The sequence below is a fragment of the Prunus persica genome, chromosome G1 (assembly GCF_000346465.2).
Source record: "Prunus persica cultivar Lovell chromosome G1, Prunus_persica_NCBIv2, whole genome shotgun sequence".
NCBI classification, from domain to species: domain Eukaryota; kingdom Viridiplantae; phylum Streptophyta; class Magnoliopsida; order Rosales; family Rosaceae; genus Prunus; species Prunus persica.
Window position 1 is genome coordinate 13,315,498 of NC_034009.1, and position 22,747 is coordinate 13,338,244.

General features: G+C 37.1%; 2 protein-coding genes across 2 annotated transcripts; one reads left to right on the forward strand and one right to left on the reverse strand.

Annotated features, from left to right (window-relative positions):
• LOC18790916 (DNA repair protein RAD50) lies at positions 7 to 20,932 on the forward strand. Its single transcript, XM_020566619.1, has 25 exons — positions 7 to 584; positions 674 to 849; positions 2,240 to 2,354; positions 3,319 to 3,547; positions 3,739 to 3,917; positions 4,010 to 4,180; positions 8,959 to 9,063; positions 9,153 to 9,260; positions 9,362 to 9,573; positions 9,726 to 9,818; positions 11,825 to 11,952; positions 13,025 to 13,139; positions 13,288 to 13,417; positions 13,523 to 13,732; positions 15,244 to 15,452; positions 15,721 to 15,922; positions 16,880 to 17,049; positions 17,132 to 17,456; positions 18,525 to 18,650; positions 18,732 to 18,784; positions 19,782 to 19,932; positions 20,016 to 20,078; positions 20,152 to 20,285; positions 20,369 to 20,497; positions 20,624 to 20,932. The coding sequence occupies exons 1-25, from the start codon at positions 207 to 209 to the stop codon at positions 20,661 to 20,663; spliced, it is 3,951 nt and encodes a 1,316-aa protein (XP_020422208.1). The 5' UTR covers positions 7 to 206; the 3' UTR covers positions 20,664 to 20,932.
• Positions 6,423 to 8,988, reverse strand: LOC109949854. The gene has a single exon (XM_020566625.1). The coding sequence runs from the start codon at positions 7,804 to 7,806 to the stop codon at positions 7,201 to 7,203; it is 606 nt and encodes a 201-aa protein (XP_020422214.1). The 5' UTR covers positions 7,807 to 8,988; the 3' UTR covers positions 6,423 to 7,200.

Here is a 22,747-nt window from a genome sequence, read left to right on the forward strand (position 1 = left end):
TGGGCCATTCCATAGGTTAGACTCGGCCTATATCTCTGTCCCGCCCTTTCCACTGTGATTTCCCGACTCTCTCTCTCTTTCTCTCTCTCTCTCGCTCCGAGAAGTGAAAATTCTCTCTGTGTCTCTGTGTCTCTCTGTTTCTCTGTTCTTCGTCTATGCATGCATGAGTAGAAGAGAAGAGAAGACAAGTACAGAAGCTAGCGAAGATGAGTACGGTGGACAAGATGCTGATAAAGGGAATTCGGAGCTTCGATCCGGAGAACAAGCACGTCATCACCTTCTTCAAGCCCTTAACCCTAATCGTCGGCCCAAACGGCGCCGGAAAAACCACTATTATCGAGTGCTTGAAGCTCTCTTGCTCCGGTGAGTTGCCCCCCAATGCTAGGTCTGGCCACAGCTTCATCCATGACCCGAAAGTTGCCGGCGAAACCGAGACCAAAGCCCAGATTAAGCTTCGATTCAGAACCGCAGCGGGTAAAGATGTGGTGTGCATTAGGTCATTTCAGCTCACGCAGAAAGCCTCGAAAATGGAATTCAAAGCCATCGACAGTGTCCTTCAAACCATTAATCCCCACACCGGAGAGGTACAATTGCTTTTCAATCAGAACTTCAAATTCTTGTTGAATATTCAAATTTTGTTTTGTGTTGTTGATTCTTTATTTCCGAGTTGCAGAAAGTTTGCCTTAGCTATAGATGTGCTGATATGGATAGGGAAATCCCTGCTTTAATGGGTGTGTCAAAGGCTATTTTGGAAAATGTTATATTTGTGCACCAAGATGAAGCCAATTGGCCTTTGCAAGATCCTTCCACATTGAAGAAAAAATTTGATGATATCTTCTCTGCTACCCGGTATTGCCGTTTGTTCCCACAACTTTTCTTTCTTCTTTCTTTCCATTATTGAGGAAAATTTGTATATTAATATTTCATTCCATGTGTGGCCTTCAATTGTTTGTGTGAAAAGGCCGTGTTCCTTGATTTTGTGAAATGATTCAGGCATGGTTCTTCTTGGTTGTTTAAACATGAAAATTGTTACACGTGACGTGAAAGTGAACTTTGTGACTTATAGTTAACGTCTGTCCATAATTTTGCTAATGGTTGCTCGTAGTTTGTTTCTATTTTTCCTACTCGGCCACTAAAAACTTTTAGGAATTTTCCAAAGCAAACTTTTCTCTTTTCTCCCATTTCTTTTCTTTTTTATTTACCCTATGAAAATGAGAAATAGAGATGAATTAATGAAAATTTTCCTTTTCTTTGTTGATTTATTAAAGCTCAATAAGTCGGAATTTGGGACTCATTTTCTTCGTTTGTTCTTCTTCTCATCTTTCTCGTCCTTTTTCATTCAACCGGATTTAAGTTCTATTGAGTTCACAACCAGTATTAGTTTTCCAGAATAAGAATTCTAAAAACTTGCTTTGTAACAGTGGTTGTTATACTCTTAATCTTTTGAGAATGTACCTAAACAACCTGAGTTCTTATACTTATTTTTTTATCTTAATATCAGCACTTTATTGCTCACAAATTTCCTCTATGGTTGACCTATTTTATCTTGAAAATTGGCCTCTCCCACCTCTGCAAATGAGTCACTTGGAGATTAGAGGAGCCACGTTCATAGAAGCAAGCAGACTTTCACAGTACTTAATCCCTTCAGATGTTATCCGATTATTTCGTCAGTGAAGTACTCTCGTCATTAATTTCATTTTAAGATAGTTGTAAACCTCAGTTGGTTGAACTCCAGGAACCCAATGATTATTTGTGTGTGAAACCCTCTCCCCAAAAGATAGTTGTAAACCACAGCATAAAAGAAAAGAATAAAAAATTAATAATGGATGTTTTAGGTCATGCCACTGTGCCCCAAGATTGGATCTCAGATTGATCACATGCTCTGGTACAGTTTTTTTCGTTTGTGTTACATGCACTTGATTTTTTTTCTCATGCATGTTTGCATGACTTGTGATATCAGATTATGTTCCTCCCTTGTGTATGTGTGTATGTAATGTGACTGAGTAGATTACCTGTTCCCCAAGACGTAGTTCAAGAAACCTGTCTGCATGTTTTGAGTCCTGTTCCTGTGAGCTGGTTGGTGTTTGCTTAGAACATCTGAAATAGCCTTAATATATACATAATTTTGCTTTTCACTGCTGCTTAGTCTGCCAGTGCTTACTGTAATTTGTTTTCTTTCTTTTACACTTTGATGATGATTGTTCAAACTTATCAATCATGGGCATCTACTACTTATCAGATATACCAAGGCGTTGGAGGTGATAAAAAAACTTCACAAGGATCAAGCTCAAGAAATAAAGACCTACAAGCTAAAATTGGAGAATCTTCAGACCTTGAAAGATGTTGCATATAAGGTTCTTGTACTCCTTTATTGTGATAATTCTAATATGCGAACTATGAATTTTCAGGGTTTTGTCTTCCCTTGCTTCACTGCACATTTTAAGAAAATTATGAGTTTCATGTATGCAAATTATAAGTAGGATAGTAGTTTCTATGTGCAAAGTTGTCTGTTGAATTAACCCCAAGGCCAGAAACTTTCCTTAACAAGGATGTTCCCTAGTTCTGAATTTACCTACTCCATGGGGACACTCCTTGGCATTTTTCCCTATAATGATCTGGTATGTGGAGGACCATGGGACTGCATGTGCATGAGGATTAGTTTGATGCTGAAAAGTCAATTTTATCTTAGATTCCTTAAAATGATAAGCAGTCAAATGAATTGTTTGAGGAAGAGGCTTAATGTTTTTAGTTAGATATGGTGCATAGAACAATATAGTGGGGCGGGGCGGGATTATATTCTGATTATTCCCCACAGGAGTAGTTATTTTTGCGATATATCATCACCTAACATGGCTACCATAAAATAATGTCTCGTGTCTTATTGCCAATAAGTATCTATAACTATGATTTGAATTTACTACTTGATGTATTTAAAAAATGAGGTCCCTTGTTTTCATGGGTTTAAGGGACACCCTTCCGGGCCCACCCTACATTGTATTTCAATGATCCTATATTTCTATCTTTTAGGTATTCATTCAAAGATCATCTCTGCAAAAAATACTTGAATCCAGAACCATTTGACCACTCAAGTAATGATTGTCATTTTGGCGTTTTCTTGAATATCTGATATAAAGCATGAAACTTCATGTCATATCGCGCTTTCTTTTGTTTTTCTCTTGTGGATTCCTTATCCACTTGCTTGTTTCTTTGTTTATTATCTCTTTTGAATTTACTTAGTTTCTACTATATATATGTATATCTGATATATGTAAACTTTGTAGGGATTAAGTTTCTGACATGATGTTTCGTGCTTTATAGCTTCGGGAGAGTATTTCTAAAGACCAAGAAAAAACAGAATCTGTGAAAAGTCAGATGCAAGAATTGGAGGGAAGCATCAGAGATGTGGATACTAAAATTCGTTATACTGAAGCAACACTGAAAGATTTGCGGGAGCTTCAGGACCAGATATCGATGAAGACTGCTGTAAGAAGCACTCTCTTTAAGGAGCAGCAGAAAAAGTACGCAGATCTTGCTGAGGAGAACGAAGGTCTATAGCTGCCTGCCAGTAGTAGGATGCTCATGAGACATTGTTTTCATTTAACAATCTCTGGTTGATTTATACTTGTTTTCACTTTTGCTTGGGTTCCAATTTAATGTTATGTTTATATGGAGGACTTTGTTGGTTATGCCTTTAGGGGATTTGACCTCTATTCTTGTTTGTTCTTTTGGATGGGTCAGACACTGATGAAGAATTGAAGGAATGGAAAACCAAGTTTGAAGAAAGGATTGCAATTTTGGAAACTAAAATTAGCAAGTTAGAGAGGGAAATGGAGGACACAGGGACCAAAAGTGGAGTCCTTAAGAAGACACTAGAGAAATCTATATGGGAGATTAGCAAGCTTCAAACCGAAGCTGAAGTAAGTGAATTACATATATTTTGATATTCTCAAACTTTATCCAATTTATGTGGAAAATGGTTCTATTTAAAATCTTTTATTTTTGACTTCAGGTTCATAGGTCCTCAAAGAGCGAGAGAGATTCTATCATTCAAAACTTTTTTACAAGGCACAATTTAGGTTCTCTTCCAAATCCTCCCTTTGATGATGAAGTTGCTTTGAACCTCACAAATAGAATAAAGTCAAGGTTACTTGAGCTCGAAAAGGATTTGCAAGATAAGAAGGTGACTTCTTCCTTTTTTTTACCCTGTCATCTTTTTAATGTTAATGGATGAAATCTTTTGATTCTTTCCACCTATATACATATGCACTTACTGGAAACTTGGAATCATTATTCCTAGCAGAAATGTGTTTAATTTGTTTCTTCGATATTAGGATATCCAACATTACTGGACCTAGTATCTAGATCCATTGAGTTTGGGTTTATACCAACAAATGATTATTCTTTGATAAGATAAGCTCACCTTTGGCTCTTGGTAGGTGTGGCCTTCTGAAGCTTGTATCCTCCAAGCATGCCTTTGCGCTAATGACTGCTCCAAGCAGTCAAACAGTACTTTCATGCTTGTATGGGTCCACCAAAGTCTTGAAATTCACTGTAATCAACATAGGAAATTGGAAACACAAGGATCAAGCTTTGGGGTTTTGAAGTCTGCCTACGTAATTCATAAAAAATGCTTCCAAATATCATTGAATTTAACTAATTATCCCTATAATGCTTTGTGTTAAATTTACTTTTGAAATCTCATTAAATGCGTTGGTTGGTATTTGGTAAATGGGTAAGGCCATTTGTGTTTTTGTGTGGTAAAGAGACATACCCTTCTAATAAGGATATTCCCTATTTTTCTTGACCCTCGCATATCACAACTTTATCCGCTATAAAACAAAGTGATGTAGAACAGCCCGTAGGTTTAGAGTAAACAGCCCGTAAGTTTAGAGTAAACACTTGAGCAATAGAACATAGAAGAAATAAGGGATCAAGGAGAAGAATTAGAGATCGAAGAGACGAAGGGAAAGGGAAGGAATCAGAGAGTTTAAAGTAAGGAAATTTATCATTAATCAAGTCTGCCTTAAAAGATTACAAACAACTCTATTTATAGAGGCAAAACCCTTTTTAATCTAGGAAAAGGAAAAGTAAACTTTAAGAAATAGGAAAGCAAATTAACTAATAAGAGATCCTTTTAACAAGAAGGAATCTTTAACAATTAGGAAAACAAATTAACTAATAAGAGATAGGAAAACTAATAATATGCATTCTGCATCATTCTCCCCCACTGAAAAAGAACTCGACACTGGTGAGTAAACCAAGATTAAGGATGACGACGATGTTTGTACGTATGGATGATGGGAGGACGGGAAGCAGCCAAATCAAGACCATGAAGAGAATCCTGATAATTGTGTAGAAGAGTGGAATCCAACTGGCAAAATTCAACTTCTGTAATCCAAGTATTCGCAGTAGCAGGCCTTCCAACCCAACGAACCAGAGCGGGTAGAATCACCAGGAGACGAGGCCACAACTTCATGATCTGAGGCATCCTCAATCTGATCTGTAGGGTCAGAACTAGAAGGACTACGCGGCATCGGAGGAGGAATGAAACTTGTAATATTATTTACGGTGCGGCTATCAACACACCTTCGCCAGGAACCATCCTTTTTGGGGGTAAGGAGAACTAGAACAACACAAGGGTTTAAACTATGATGAATAAAGCAATTATCCAGCAACACCCAAATTAGTCGATTCAATTCCGCTCGCGCGGACGGATTCATACGATAATAGGGAAGATCAGGAATTTGCGAACCAGGAATAAGGTCAATGGCAAGCTGAATCTCTCTCATTGGAGGTAGTTCATCTGGTAAGTCAACAGGTATGATATTAGAGAATTCAAGGAGGAACTGATGTATGGGTTCGGCAAGTGGTGTGGGGTTGCTATCAGATTCCAATTTAAGCAATAGAGCAAAGGACACACCAGTGTCTTGCAGGTCGTGTGCAAAGTCTACAGATGATAAACTACTCAATCGATGCTCCGAAGCCTTCTCTCTAAGTAACAGAGTTGGTTGAACATCCTTATTTGGTTTGACGGCAGGATTGGAAGGTGTTAGCGTTATGTTCTTTCCCTCATGTTGAAAAGTATATGCGTTCTCTCTACCGCAACTTCTCACACAACGGTCGTAAAGCCATGGTCGGCCTAGTAGCACATGTGCGACACTCATGGGTAGGGTATCACAATAAAGTTGCTCGTGACAGGGACCCAATTGAAGAGGAACAAGACATCTTTCAGTAACAGGTAACTTGGAGTTATCTACCCAGCCAACATGAAAAGGATGAGGATGGGGCTCGGCCTGAAGGTGAAGGCGGTCGACAACAGCTTTAGAGATAACATTCAGTGTACTTCTCCCATCAATAACTAGTAGGCATCTATTGGTACTGCTAGGGACATAGGTTTGAAAAATACTTGTGCGTTTCCATGAATCAAGAGGTGGAGGTGTAGATGCTAAATAAATACAACGCATGACACTCACTTGGTGAAACGCCTCCTCATAGCAATTATCAAGTTCTGGATCATAAATAGGTTCAAGGGGCTCCACATACATGTCCACACAAGAGTCCTCATGGAGGGAGCTAATGGTTAAAGTTCGGTGTGGACAACGGGAGGCGATGTGGCCCTTAGCATGGCAACGATAGCATTCGATGTGAGCAGCCGTGTATGGGGCTGGTCCTTTTTCTATTGTGGATACCGTAAGAGCATGTGGACCGGCAACGCCATATGTGGAGCTAGGAGTACGACGATTTGGAGTAGGAGTGGAAGAGAGCCCGGAATACCCAATATATATACGTTGTGGGCCCCAAAAAGTTTTAGCTTCCGGTGCATGGCAACATGCATCTTCCAAGATATGCGGACGGAATCAACGGACTTCACGCCTGATATCGACCATGGATAAAGCGAGACATAGTGATGTCGGGTTCTTCACGAATCCCTGCACGTATCTTGTGTTCAATAAAACGAGCGTGGAATTCAGTAACAGTCAAACTTCCTTGTGAAAGGGTCCATAATTGATCATACAATTGATGGCGATAAAAGGTGGGAAGATATTGTTCGCGAAGCTTTAATTTCATCTCGTCCCATAGAGTCACAGGCGGCTGTCCAAATTGATATAGTTGCTCCTCCACCGAATTCCAATATTGTCTAGCGGCTCCCTGTAGCGTCATCTTACCAATGCGAAGTTTATGAGCATCTGTCAAGTTGTACTAGGAGAAATAATCTTCCATGGCTTGAACCCAGTCAAGAAACATCGTAGGATCCCCACGACCATCAAAAGTAGGAGCGGTAGGCTTGATGAGGCGGATGACATCGTTGTCAAATTGGCGAGGGGGATGAGTGCCTTGATCATGTGGAACTGTAGAAGGGCCCGTTGTGTGTTGGGTATAATGGGCAGGTGGCAAAGACCCAAAAGAAAAGGGGGGCTCCAATTGAGCCTTGGGATCATCAAGCGAGAGCCCAGTGGAGCTATGAGGCATGCCGTATGGCACGGCCTTGAGTTTTTGATCCACTGGTGGATTGGGCAGAAGGCCACTTTTTGGTGTTGGCGTAGAGGAACTCGAGAGCAATGCGGAGGTAGAAGAAGGTTCAGCATCTCCAGCCTGAAAGTGATTGATAAGCAACTGAACGGAGTCTTGGAGTTTGGTGATGGCCAGGTCCGTCTTCACACGATGTGTGGGAGCCTGTACCAACTCGTCTTTGAGGTCAACGCTGAGTTTGGAGAGTTGGGTTTCCATGCCAGTTATATCGTCAGAAACTTTGTCTTGGAACGCATAAAATTGTTCTGCAAGGCTGGCCACGGTTTGGGGTGCCATGGGAGAGAGCAAACGCAAACGAAAGCGAGGGAGCTCTGATTACCAATTGATGTAGAACAGCCCGTAGGTTTAGAGTAAACAGCCCGTAAGTTTAGAGTAAACGCTTGAGCAATAGAACATAGAAGAAATAAGGGATCAAGGAGAAGAACTAGAGATCGAAGAGACTAAGGGAAAGGGAAGGAATCAGAGAGTTTAAAGTAAGGAAATTTATCATTAATCAAGTCTGCCTTAAAAAATTACAAACAACTCTATTTATAGAGGCAAAACCCTTTTTAATCTAGGAAAAGTAGACTTTAAGAAATAGGAAAGCAAATTAACTAATAAGAGATCCTTTTAACAAGAAGGAATCTTTAAGAATTAGGAAAACAAATTAGCTAATAAGAGATAGGAAAACTAATCCAAGTAGAATTAGGAAAACTAATAATATGCATTCTGCATCACAAAGGCTTTCGGTTGTTTCAGGAATAACTCATAACTATTATAATAATTGTCATTAAAATTGTTTTTGCTAATAAGTTCAACTCCCATTACTTCACCAATTTTCTCTCTTCTTCTTCTCTCTCCTCTCTTTCTCTACGTTCCATTCTTTACTTACGAGCTTGTGTAGTTCTCACCTCTATCTCCAAAGGGGCTTATGCGCTCCACTCGCTGCTTGCTAAACAAGCCTTGGAACAAGTGAGCAAAGCTTTCAATTTTGTGGCTTCCCCCCTTACACCTCACCCTGCTCTTTCCTTTCCACTTAGGCTTCCCCTATTTGAGGGATTAATTGATTGGATACCCGAGAACCATAATCTTTCCTAGGAATTCCTTGTTTAACTATCCAGCAACAGAAGGAAAAGAAAGCCTTTTCTCTTTCTTAGTTTTCTGAAGAGACTCTTTTTCAATTATTTTTTATAAGACTAAATGATTTATTTTAGAATTGATTAAACTAGTATTTTATAGAGTAAGCAATCTGTCAAGCACAATGTGCTGACTGTTGGGAATATGTATAGGATCTTATCTGTGTTTGTATATAATGTATGTATTTTCATACTAAAGTGTTAATGAATTTACCTTAAAGTGAAGTAAACTCACAAATTTTAAATTGTACTGGGTCCTTTTTTTTTTTTTTTGGGTCTTAGAAGCACTGACTGAAAAAGGATGTTATTTCAGAAATCAAACGAATTCGAACTCAAGACAGCATGGGACCGCTACATGGATGCAAATGGTCGTTGGAATAATAATGAAGCTCAAAAGAAAGCTAAAAAAGACATAAAGGTTTGCATTTAAGAATGCACACTAGATAGCCTCCCCAAATGTGGTTTTCTCATGTTTTATGTATCCTTTCCTAATTGTGGTTCATGCAGAATGGCCTTTTAAAACGCATTAAGGAAAAGGAAAATGAACGTGATTCTTTTGAACTTCAAGTTTCAAATGTTGATCTTTCTCACATTGATGAGAAAGAGAAAAACATGGTGAGGATGATGTTGCTTTGTGGTCATGATTGGGATTCAGAATCTTAGGTTTAAATAACACGATTAAGATACATGGAAGTAATTTTTCTTTGCCATTGCAGTCGATTGAGGTTGAGAGAAAGAAGAACCAGCTTGCTAGAAGAGAATTTGAATCAACAATAATTCAAAAGGAAAGTGAGCTGTATAGCATTGGGCAAATGATTAAGGTTGCTGATCGAGAAAAAAGCATTCTGGATCTTGATTCGGAGGACAGAGTAAAGCTGTCTATAAAGAAGACAGAATTGGAGAATCTAAAAAAGAAACATAGAAAGATGTAGATATATTCTGTTTGTCTCTGTCTCCGTTACTCCACTCCCCTCCCTCCCTCCCTCCCCCCAGCATCCTCTCTTTCTCTTTCTCGCTCTTGTGTTATTCATCATATATTCATGTTCAAAGATTATGATGTTTCTTTGTTATTCTTTCCAGAATTGATGAATACAAGGACAGAATTAGAGGAATGTTAAAGGGGAGGCTTCCTCCTGAGAAGGATTTCAACAAGGAAATCACTCAAGTCTTGAGGTTGTCCCGTATTTATTTTTTATTCTATGTCATGACATCTTATGAAAAGTCCGCTTTTGTTGTGATCCCAAATGTGGAATCATAAGATTGAGTGTGCATAATGTTTTATCATGCAATTGGATTTCAAGCCACATTTTGGTTGTTTTGCTTCTGGTGTCACATGTCAAGCTATATTCAGTGTCAATGAATGTCATTTCCATTCCCTTTTGGTGTTCTTTTATTTATTTTTTTATGCTCCAAAGGCATAATAGTTTGTCTTTATTTCCTTAAATTCATATAAACTTATACTGCTTTTACACAACAGGCAGTCTATTACAGAGTGCCACACACACTGAATAATGGCCTTTTCGGTGATTATTCCTTTTGTTAACTCAACTTATGCCATTATCATGATCAACTTGTCAGAACAACTTCCATGCATTTTATTTTTTTTTCTGAGATACATATTGAGAAGATTTAGCTACTTTTGCCATCAGTTACTTGACTCTGGTTAGACACTTGAGGGGTGCGCTTAACAGAAGGTTGGATTGCAGTGGAGGAGATATGTTTGGCATAATTAGTATATAGATTATAATCAGCTGTTGATCGTATTTCGGGAATATCAGTTATAAGCAGAATGATTTATTGTTTGAAAGTCAGTCTAGCCTGTGATTTGTGACAGGGATTTTTCATAGTTGGGGGTTTCAAGTTTCAACCGCAACTTGACAATTGCTTCAAATGTGAGGTCATAGTATGATTAATGGAAACTTTGGTGTTTCTATGCTTTTTGGGGTTAACTGTTGTGAAGTCCTTTGTACCATGTCACATTTTCAATGAAACCAATGTTTACAAACAGGATGCGCGAAGGTGATAGTAGCTATCTTCATCAGATACAATGTGTGAAGGTGTTTAAAGTAATTGGAGGACTGATATGTTCTAATCAGTGTTTTCAAAGGCATGCCTAGGCACGCATTGAGGCGCGCTTTGGAGCGAGGCAGCGGTGATTCGCCCCAGGCGCAGCTCAGTTTAGCAAATGTCATGAAAGGCGTATGCCTTGAAGTCGAGGCGGCCGCTAAACGCAGATGCGCTGTGAAAGGCGCAAGCCTCGCGAGGAAGACAGAGTTCCTTTATTTGAAAAATGTGATTCCGGACGACGTCGTTTGCACGGGCTGTGTTGTTTTGTGTCCCTTTAGTAAAGCTGTGCGTTTTAGTTCTAAGTTTGAACATTAGACACGCACTGTTTTGTTCAAAAGAAACCAGTTTACCCATTTATTCCTTCCCTCTCCCAAAAGCCAAAGTTCCTAAACAGACCAACAGAAACTGCCTCCCACCTTCCACCATCAGTTCAGTCCACCTCCATACATAATCTACTCTTTTATCTATTCGAACTAGGTAGAAAGGCACTAGACTTAGAGAGATAATATAACCAAAAGGATATATGGTAAAGAATTGAGCAATAGTAAGAGAAATTTTGAAAAAACAAGTTTGATGGTTAATTTATACTCTAGAGTGGCATTCAATACATTCAATAGCTGTTTTATATTTTTGTAATTATAATAACTCAATACCCGAAAGGCTTACGCTTCAACGCTTTGAGGCTTACACCTCACCTCATAAGGCATAAAACGCCTCACCCTAGCACCTCGCCTTTCCAAACATTGGTTCTAATACGTAATTGTCAGTATTATGAGAACAATTGATTTATTTCTACTACGAACATGAAAAATGATGACAGAAGCCTGAAACCTCATCATTTCATGATACATTGATAGTACATGTAGTGCTATTGCTAGATGTGTGGTTTTCTGTCATCATCTCAGATTCTAGTGCACAGCCATATATGCATTTCTGGTTTCTGCCAATTTTTGTACTTTGTAAAGACGATCAAGCAACTGAGTTTTGACTCTCAGATTTTAAGCCTTGCTTCATCTCATTTGAACTAAAGATTTTGGATTTCTAAGGGGTTTCAAGATTTTTGTTAGAGGTTTTCATTGTTTGGGGTCTGTTTCAATATGTTCGTATTCCAGGGCTGCTACCAAGGAGTTTGATGACTTGAGTGCCAAATCTCGCGATGCAGAGAAGGAGGTGAATATGTTGGAAATGAGAGTACAAGAAGTTAACAATAACCTCTCCAAGCATCGTAAAGATATGGACTGTAAGTACTTTATTTTTCAAGGACAGAACATTACGTGATGATATTTATGTTTGTGCTTAATTTCCAGATGTGATCATATCTCATTTATCCAACTATTGTATCTACCTTGCAAAACTGATTACACACATTGTTTCCTTTTTACCAATTGTTGACCTTTAAGACTGGCATGGCTGGTGTCACCCATCATTTCAGTTGTTTCCTGCTTATTTTGCACAATGTTTTCAAAGGCGTGGGCAAGGAGCTCCTCAGGGCGAGACAGTCAGAAAATGCCATGGGCGTAGGGCTGTTGTGCGGAAATCTGGAAAAGCGCACACCTCGCAGCGCTTTTGCGCGAAGGTGGAAGAGGCATAAGCCTTTGATGCCTGAGAATATAGGGCCCCATGCCACCTGATTTTGAACCCAGCTCCTCTTCTCACCATTGCATATTAAAAATACCCAGCTTCTATTTCTCCTTCATCACGAACCCAATAGAACCATATCAATCATAGTTTCTCTGATGGGTTAATTGGATGAGAGAAGAAGAATCAGATCATCATCAGATCTGAGTAACCCATGCAAAGAACAAGAAGAAGACAAGATGAAAATGAAAAGAAGATGAGGAAGACCAAGAAGAACTAATAACGTGCTAAGTGTACTGGGCAGAAGATATTGGCTTATTGGATGTAGCCCATGCTACTTTCTAAAGCCCAAAGGCTGCTGCCCACTTAGAGGATATTTCTAATAAAAACTGCCAATTCTAAATAAATTGAAAATTTAACAAAAAATGCTAAACTAAGTATTTGCTACTAAAAAGATACATAAAAGTACTAAATAAAATAAGACTCCATACACAAGAATGCTTTGTAAATTAAAACTGTAATACCAAAGCTTAGAATAAACAGTGTCAAATACAAAGTAAGGGTATGTGATACTAAATTTTTAATGTTATACTTGTATATTTTATTTATGTTTTCTTATTATAATAATTTGAGGCTTGAAAGGCTCATGCCTTGCCTCTGAAAATTTTGGTTTCGCAAACTAGTGCATTCCATTAAATCATACACATTGTTCTTTACATTCTGTTTTAATGCAGCAAAAAGGAGATATATCGAATCTAAACTTCAGGCCCTAGATCAGCAATCTTTTACTGCTGATTCCTATCCCAAAGTTTTGGATTCAGCTAAGGAGAAAAGAGATGTTGAGAAAAGGTTCATTTTCTTATTTTTACATACTAGGCTAATATTAAATAATAACTAAATGCATCTATATGTTATCTTCAAAAAAAAAAAAAATCTATATCAACATGTTCAGCATAGTTCCAATTTTTTGATTCTGCATCTGGTGTCTTGTCTCTAGGAAATACAACTTTGCAGATGGTATGCGACAAATGTTTGATCCTTTTGAAAGAGTTGCGCGTGCCAATCATATTTGCCCTTGCTGTGAACGCCCCTTCTCTCTCAAAGAGGAAGACGAATTTGTTAAAAAGGTTGGAATACATCACTTATTCACATTTTCTAAGCAGGGTGCATTTGAAATATGAATTTTTTACGTACCTTGCTGAATTGGGCTAATGTTTTATGGTAATTTACAGCAAAGAATGAATTCTGCAAGTTCTGCTGAGAAAATAAAAGTGCTGGCAGCAGAGTCCTTGAGTGCTGACTCGTTTTTTCAGCAATTGGACAAGCTCCGCATGGTTTATGAAGAATATGTTAACATTGGAAAGGAAACAATCCCTAATGCGGAGAAAGAACTACGTGACCTTAGTGAAGAGATGGAACAAAAGTCTCAGGCCCTCAATGATGTAATTATCTTTTTGGGTACACCTTGCTTTTAAATATCATGGTCGAGCCCATTTATTGTCTGGCCAACTCTCAAGAAATTGAACTTGAAAAATGAAAAATCATTCTATGAAAATACTGCCACCATTCTGCATATACTTGTTGTATATCTACTCATTCATATTGCATTGCATGAAAAACAAATTACGTGGTTAGTGTATTTGGCTTGATAATAATGTCAGATATTGAATTCGTGAGTCATGTTGTATAATATTTGATATGCAACAATTCTTCACTGAATTAGTTTTGAATGAATTTTCTTAAGTATGCATCAATTATTTCATCCTCTATAATGGTTTCTTTTCTGAAAGCATTTTCCTTCTTTGAAAACAATGAAGAACATGGTAGTAGTTGTGCATGTGGATGTGCTATTGCTGCATTAACTGTTGATGTCAACGAATTTCTGAATAAAATGAATATTGACTTTGTTGCATATGGGTGTAGTTGAAAGGTTATTGACTTTTTTACATAAGGGTGTAATGCATCAATTATTTCATCCTCTATAATGGTTTCTTTTCTGAAAGCATTTTCCTTCTTTGAAAACCATGAAGAACATGGTAGTAGTTGTGCATGTGGATGTGCTATTGCTGCATTAACTGTTGATGTCAACGAATTTCAGAATAAAATGAATTTTGACTTTGTTGCATATGGGTGTAGTTGAAAGGTTATTGACTTTTTTACATAAGGGTGTATATTAAGTTATTAATTAGAACAACTTTTGAGTTTGGACTGACAGATTGGATTCAAGGCCTTGCAAGCACTACTTTGAACATCAAACACCACTCCGAATCTACCTCCCTCATTTATGCCTTGAATTACCCTCAAGACTTGTAACCATCTCTATGCTTTGAAACAAAAAGCCAACGACTTTTGCCTCCTGAATGCTATGACTAAGCCATTACATTCAAAACTGGATCAACGCTGTGAAATTTGCTAGACCATTACTGCATATGGAATCAAAACATTGGCCATTATGTACGAATCTTTAGGTCTTCATTGCTTTTACTCATAGTCCGCTGCTTTGACTTATTTAACGACCTACTGTTGTCTCATGGTCCATTGCTTTCACTTTACATTGTGCTGGCTATTCAGCTAAAAATATCCAGATTACGATTCCGACTCCCTGCAGGCCTTGCATCACTTGGTCACCATGCTCTGGTATCCATGGGAGCAGTTTTTAGAGCGACAATTAGATTAATGACAAGGGGAACAGGATAATATGTCCGAAAGTCATTTACTCAGTTCCTTCTATTTGTTACTATCCTCTCATTCTCATTTAAGTCATGGAACTTTGTCCATAGGAGAAGGGCTAATGAGTTGAATGTAGGTATTATCACTTGGATGCAGTAATAGTTTGTCCACAAGTTGTTGAATGAATTCTTAATTTTGAAAGACATTTTTTTATCTTTTGTATGAAATCATTTTGTTTTAAAGATCTTTTTGCTTTAAAGATCTTTTTGCTTTTCTTTTGTAGGTGCTAGCTGTTTCAGCTCAAGTGAAGGCTGATAAGGACTCAATTCAGGCCCTGGTGCAACCCATTGAAACTGCTGACAGACTATTTCAAGAAATACAAACATTGCAGCAGCAAGTTGATGAGTTGGTGTATAAGCTTGAATATCAAGGGCAGGGTGCGAAATCCCTGAAAGATATTGAATCGGAGCTGAATGGTCTGCGTAGTAGAGAGTATAACTTCTAACTATCTACTCATCATTTGGTAACTTGTTCTTGTTATCAGAATATTTGATCAAGAAAAGCTTAGCCACTTGGGAATGCACCTTGACATATATGTCCATTATATTTCTTTTCCTTTGTCTCTGGACTTTAGCTTCATATTTTCTTATAATTGGACTCTTGTTGACACCCTTCAATACTAAATTAATTCTACTTGACAATTTATTTTTATTTTCTATTTGTTGTAGTTATATCCTCTTTTTTTTCTTCCTGGAAACAGGGATAATTTGCGTGATGAACTAGAGAAGTTAAGGGAAGAACGAAGGTACATGGAAAATGATTTAGCAGACACTAGAATACGGTGGCACAGTCTAAAGGAAGAAAAAGGCAAGGTAGCTAATATCTTGCGTGATGTCGAAAGGGTAGAAGCAGAGTTGGATCGTTTGACTGAGGAAAAGAGTCAAGTTGATCTTGATGAAAAGGTTATTTCATTATCTTTGCAAATATGGAAAAGCTGGTGGGGTTCAAAGGTTTTACTTAGAGAATATCTAATAAATAAAAGCACATTGAGATGCAGAGCCATAAGCTGTGGCAGAGAAACACTATGCATGAAAAATTGTTTAGAAATGCTGCTTGGTGACACTCTCTTTTGACTTTGGGGTGCTGAAACCTAGAGCTGTTAACTATTGTTAGTCCACACTACTGGACTGGAGGATTTTGGGGTTAAAGAAGTTACTTTATGTTACATGTATTTGAAAAAAATGTGTTTTTAATCTTCTCTTGCACTTGTTCAATGCTAAAGGCATAGGTGGTAGATGTAGTTATTTGGAGTTAATAGATTCGCAGGAAAGAAAAAGAGTTCATAGATTCACTACTTCACTACACGTGCCAAACTTATACTTCTGTATCTTGGTGTCTTTTCTTGTCCTTTTTTATTAGTACAACTGATTTACTTGATAAAGAAAAGTACATACATATCTAGCAAAGCAATGTCGAGTATATTCTGGTGTTATTAGTTGTTCATAAGTCTTATAAAACAGTCAAGTCAATATAAAGTTAATGTAATAGTACTTATGAATTCTGATTGTCGCTGTGGTTGCTTGAATGCGTTTGGCAGAGTTTAAATGCAGATGATCAAAGTTGTTGGAAAAGAAAAAAAGTTTGCTAGAAGTTGTGGCATACATTTTGACTCTGTGGATTGCTTTATTTTTACACATTCATTTGCTGGTCCACTAAATTTTATGAGAATTTTGATTGTATAGATACAACGATGGGTTGGATAAGCAACATTTGTAGTGGATATAGGGCTTTACCATGTTCAATAACAATTCTTAACTCTTGTTTCTTACATTTATCAAGTTTCTCTGTGTTGTTTCCTTATGATTGAAGTTTTACGGTTTCTATATTGTAATGTATCATGCTTGTACTTAAAATTTCAGCATTTGGAAGAGGCTCATGGCCCTTTATCAAGGGAGAAAGATGAATTACTTCGTGACTACAATAACTTAAAAGTTAAACTTGATCGCGAATATGAGGAGCAAGCTGAAAAAAAAGGAAAATACCAGCAGGAAGTTGTGGCACTACTTGCGCTTATTTCTAAAATTAAACAGTAAGTTTTGACTTTTGAGTTACTGGTTTTAAGGCTCTTGTATACACTTGATCGTTTCTATAAACTTTTTTTTTCCTACCAGGTATAATGATGAAAAGAAAGGAGAGAAGTTGCAGGAACTGCAAGTAAATAAATGTCTATCAGAATCTCAACTTCAAAGTTGTGATACTAGAAAGCAGGAAATTTCAACTGAATTAGACAAAAGCAAAGAATTAAAGCGGAATCAAGATCAGTTAAAACGAAATATCGAGGATAATTTGAATTACAGGAAAACAAAAGCTGAAGTAGAGGAACTTTCCCATGAGATTGAATCACTGGAAGACAGAATTCTGAAGATTGGTGGGAAATCCAAAATTGAAGCTGAATTTGGAAAGCTCTCACAGGAGAGGGAGAGGCTTCTTTCAGAGGTATTCATAGTTCTACACATATCATTCTTTGTTTCATTGCTCCTGAAAGCATGGCCAGTAAACTTTAGGTGATATTCATCTTACTTACATGGACACTTGCTAAAGTTTCTTGTGAACTAACAGAACTGAATTTATTTAAAAGGCGGAATGAAAAGAAAATTTGGAAGTGTAGTAGATATGCTTATATGGATATGGTATCTTTCTGCATTTGTGTACGTTTTTATTTTAAATTATAAGATTTTACCTTCATTTATAGTCTTATTTTGCATTGCCTTAATTTCCTAACCTTGCATTGCCCTTTTTGTGGTGCCTTTAATACTTTCTTTGGTCAAGCTAAATTTTGACGTTTTAGTGCATCCTTGTTTGACTGGATCTCATGTTTTCCATTGAAATAGCTGCCTTGAGAAGTGTACTTGTCTAAGAATGTTATTAGGAAGAAAGCTTCTATTGTTCATTGGGGTGCATGTTCAAGTAATGGAGTGACGTTGAATAGTTTGTTGTTGCTGAGGAAGTTAGCCAACTCATATTCTCTTCAATCAGCTTGGGTTATGTTGTGCCAAGTATGCTTTTAGAGATTTTTCGTAGTGAGTTATGCATAATTGGATCTGGGTTCCTTGAAGCAAACGGTTTCAGTTTAGATCACATTTGAGTGGAGAAACAAGGTCATGCTTAACAGCTCAGCATACTAGCAGGCCCAAAAACACTAGTATTTTTTAGATAATAAAAAGAAATTAGGGCAAATTTAAATGGATTTATCCTTAGAGTTATTTTTCTTGATGGTCAGTAAATTATGATCTCCATAATTATATTGTTTTCACTTATCTGGGATTTTGAGCATATAAATGAGATTGTAGGTGACTATTCTAGTCTTGATTTTAAAATTATACGAAGACACTATGAAATTCAATAGCTCAAAATAAAAGCAATAAGAGTTGTTGTTACATGTTCTGAAAGTTTACAATTTTATATATTGCACCTCTGGTAGAATCTCCTCTTTGTTGGTTCTACATCCATTTTTCTTCTTATTGAAATTACAAATTTTATTTATAAAATTATTCGTTTTGGCAGTTAAACATTCATCGTGGAACCATGTCTGTTTACCAGAAAAATATTTCAAGGGATATAAGTGATCTCAAACAGGCACAATACAAGGAAATTGACAAGCGGTATTTTGATCAGCTAATCCAGCTAAAGGTATGACATCTTTATGAAGCAGCAAATACTTCTCCTTACTGCTCATATCTTACTATTATTATCCTGAATATTTTATGACAGACAACTGAGATGGCAAACAAGGACCTGGACAGATACTACAATGCCCTTGACAAGTGAGGTTCTAGAACTAGATTTTAAAATTATGTTTATCTATATATGAACCTCCGTATTTTTCTAATATAACCAAAAAAGAAGCCCAACTGTCGATTCAATAGTCTGTTTTTAACCAACAAATCGTTCACTATTAATTATTGTTACTATTATTATTACTACTACTACTATTATTATGTTTATGTTGTTTATGATCATTATTATTATTGTTGTTGTTATTGTTACTATGATGCTTCTTCTTACTGTTTTTGCTACTATTCTCTGGTTTCTTATTTGCAGTTCCATAATGTTTAAATGACTATTTATTGATAATGTGATCACTGTTTGCTTTATTTTCATCTACTTAATTCCCCTTACAAAAGAATCCAATTATTACTCTTTAGTTATAATAAGAAAAAGATAGAAAAAATAAAACTGCCCATTGGGCGCCTGATTATCCGGCATGCCACATATTACACCTGCTACCAAAATTTGCATAATGTTTTCTTTTGCAAAAACACTCTAATATATCTTTAGTAGTTCTTCTATTTAAAAAGATAGAACATGACCAGGGAAACTTGAATGTTCTAGTTATATGTTATTGTCATATTGAAGCTTTGTTGGCTATCTCCATTTAACAATCAGAAAATTTGCAAAATTTCGACCAATTCCTCATCTTAGTTTTCCATTAATAGGTATTATGCGTGTACATATACAAAAGGAAAGGATGGATTTGCAATAACGTGTCGATAACATGTCAACAGTCTCTACTGACAACCTGTTGATAACCTGTCAATATGTATTTGTTCCAGTAATTAATCTCTGGACATTATTGACATGTTATTGCAAATCCGTCATTTAATAAAAGATGGACGTCTTTCAGAGAGAAACACTAATATATACACAGTACATATAATTGGTGCAGTCAACTGATGAAATCTTTGTTGCATGCATCTTCTTTATAATGTTATCTCTGATCTGTTTTTCCTTTTTCCTTTTTCCTTTTTCCTTTTTCTTCAGAGCACTGATGCGCTTCCACACCATGAAAATGGAGGAAATAAATAAAATTATAAGGGAGTTGTGGCAGCAAACATACAGAGGACAAGATATAGACTACATATGTATACATTCTGATTCTGAAGGTGCTGGGACTCGTTCTTATAGCTACAAGGTATGAATGTTTTCCTTTAAACTTCTCGCACATCCTTTAATTTCCCTAGCCATTCTCACGTTGCTGACACTGCATGATGTCAGGTTCTCATGCAGACCGGTGATGCAGAGCTCGAAATGAGAGGAAGATGCAGTGCTGGTCAGAAGGTAAGTGATCTTTGAACGCATTACTTTACGTATTAGGAGAAATGGAAAGCTGAAACTTGGGGTTTGTTTTCAGGTCCTCGCTTCCCTTATCATAAGGTTGGCTTTAGCTGAAACTTTCTGCCTCAACTGTGGAATACTAGCACTAGACGAACCGACTACAAATTTGGATGGCCCAAATGCAGACAGTCTTGCGGCTGCTCTCCATAGGTATGAAGAGACTAGTTCTCATTTGAGACTCCATTGCTGGATATTAACTTAAATAAAATTTCCCATTTTCCCTCTTTCTGCAGAATTATGGAGGACCGGAAGGGCCAGGAAAACTTTCAGCTGATTGTAATTACTCATGATGAGCGTTTTGCTCAACTAATTGGCCAACGCCAGCATGCAGAGAAATATTATCGGGTGGCAAAGGACGATCAGTATGGCTAATATCTTTTAATCTACTGCTTTGATTGTTTTTCCTTTTTCTTTTCTGTACAAGCTTTTGTTTATTATATTGTGTGACCCTCAAACTTCTCCAACTCTTGTTTTCTTTGTTTTTCCAGCCAGCATAGCATAATTGAAGCCCAGGAGATTTTTGATTGAAGCTCTCTCAACGAATGTTTTCTCCTCTAGTTTCTTCTTGTAAATCTAATGAAGCAGCGCATTGAAAACTCCGAAATCCACAAGCTCAAAAATTCTCCGTTGTATGTGACCTACTGTGGAAAATGTAAATAGAAAATTGAAAAGGTATCTGGGTTTAGTCTAAATATTTTGAAATCTTGATGGCGGGATCTATCCTAATATTAATGTTATTGTCCTTGAACTTACAACCTGATTTTCTATAAGCAAAATCACTATTTTGATGGTTGAGAGTTCTTAGGCCCCGTTTGGGATTGCTTTTTTTGGACAAAAACTTGTTTCACTTTAAAGTTAAGCAGTTTAAGATGTTTGGTAAAAATAAAATATCCCGATTATTTTAAAAGCAGTGGTCTTTTGACAGCAGCTTTTAAAAGCAGGTTCTGGGTTGTTTTTCAAAATTGCTTTCAAAATAAGCAGAGATTAGAGGTGGGCACGGTTCGATTTGAACTAGTTTTTGCTTCAAATTAGAATCGATCCGGTACTATTCATTCGGTTTGGTTCAGTTCTATTTTAATAATAAAAAATTCTAAAGCTGTCCAGTTTGGTTTGAACTAGTTTCGGTTCCGGTTCGGTTTTGAACCGGATTATAAAAATTATTTTTTTAATACAATTCTCAATTGGAATATTATTTTTTTACTTGAAAATTAATAAGTTATTCAATTTCATATAAAAATAAATATTGAAGTTAGAAAAGGGATATATTTTGAAATTGAACTTGGATAAATATTTGGTTTTTTTTTTAGTGAAATTAAAAATATAGCATTAAATATATATATATTGAAATTATATATATTTTTAATTTGACCTGTTCAATTCGGTCCGGTCTTGTTTTTGAAGACATTGAACTGGATTCGAAACCGGTCCAAATCGGTCCAGTTCGATTTTTGACCGGTTGTTGACTTTTTGGTCAACTCGATTTTTTTTCCGGTTTGGTTCGGTGCGATTCGGCTCGAATTTTCAGTTCGTTGGTTTGAGTGCCCACCCCTAGCAGAGATGAACTTTTAATGAATTTTTTTAATTCCCAAAATACCATCATCACATTCATTTTAAAAAATGACACCACATCTAACTCCACCACTTGCACCACCACATTCACTACCTTCACAACCACTGCCACCATCGCAGTCACCACCACATCCTTCTCCTCCTCATCCTCCACCGCCACCACCACAACCACCACCTTCTCCACCTCCACCTCCACCACCACCTCCTCCACCTCCACCTCCACCACCACCTCCTCCACCTCCACCTCCTCCACCATCACCACCTCCACACCACCGCTATCAGCACTACCACCACAACCACCTCCTCCTCCAAAACCTCCACCTCCACAACCACCACCATGCTGCCACTACCACCACCACCTTCACAATCGCCATCCCCACCACCACCACCACCACTACCACAACCACTAACTGCACTTTCATCACCACCACTACCTCCACTCCATCACTACCACTACCACTACATGATTAGTACATAACACTTTTAACATCATGTCTATTTTAGTCATTATTTACAGTTACAACAATTTTATATTAAAATTTACCAAACGGGTTGACACTGCTTTTTGTACTAACAACACTTTAAAAATATTGTTTACCAAATATGGAGCTGCTTTACTTTACAGATAATTATTTTCAAAGCACAGCAGAAGCAACTTTTTTTAAAAGTGATAGCAATCCCAAACTGGACCTTACTACCGTTCCAACGCATATCTCTTGTGTTAATGATTTAATTGTTTAAGGATTTTATGTTGAGAATTGGTTAATGACTTCTCTCTCCGCCATTGATGGTATATATAAAATATTGTTTAACTCACTAACATATCTAATGGATGTTGCGATTAGAACTCCTTAACTAAACGGTAACCTTGACAAAATTCCTTACTGGAGAAGCTCACATCAGTTACAACCGGCAATTTGGTTAATATGAGAGTTTTTTTTTCTTTTTCATAAATAATACATATTTTTTAAAATATTTTTGCAATAATATACGTGTTATTCGAGCATTTTATTTGTATTTTTAAAGTAAACTTTCGTTTCTCT

What these genes read in the sequence shown, in the direction of transcription:
- LOC18790916 (XM_020566619.1), top strand. Translation starts at nt 207, where the DNA reads ATGAGTACGGTGGACAAGATGCTGATAAAGGGAATTCGGAGCTTCGAT. An exon ending in AGTCTCAGGCCCTCAATGAT is followed by an intron (nt 13,733 to 15,243) that starts GTAATTATCTTT and finishes TTTCTTTTGTAG; the next exon opens with GTGCTAGCTGTTTCAGCTCA. An exon ending in CTTATTTCTAAAATTAAACA is followed by an intron (nt 17,050 to 17,131) that starts GTAAGTTTTGAC and finishes TTTTCCTACCAG; the next exon opens with GTATAATGATGAAAAGAAAG.
- LOC109949854 (XM_020566625.1), bottom strand. Translation starts at nt 7,806, where the DNA reads ATGGCACCCCAAACCGTGGCCAGCCTTGCAGAACAATTTTATGCGTTC.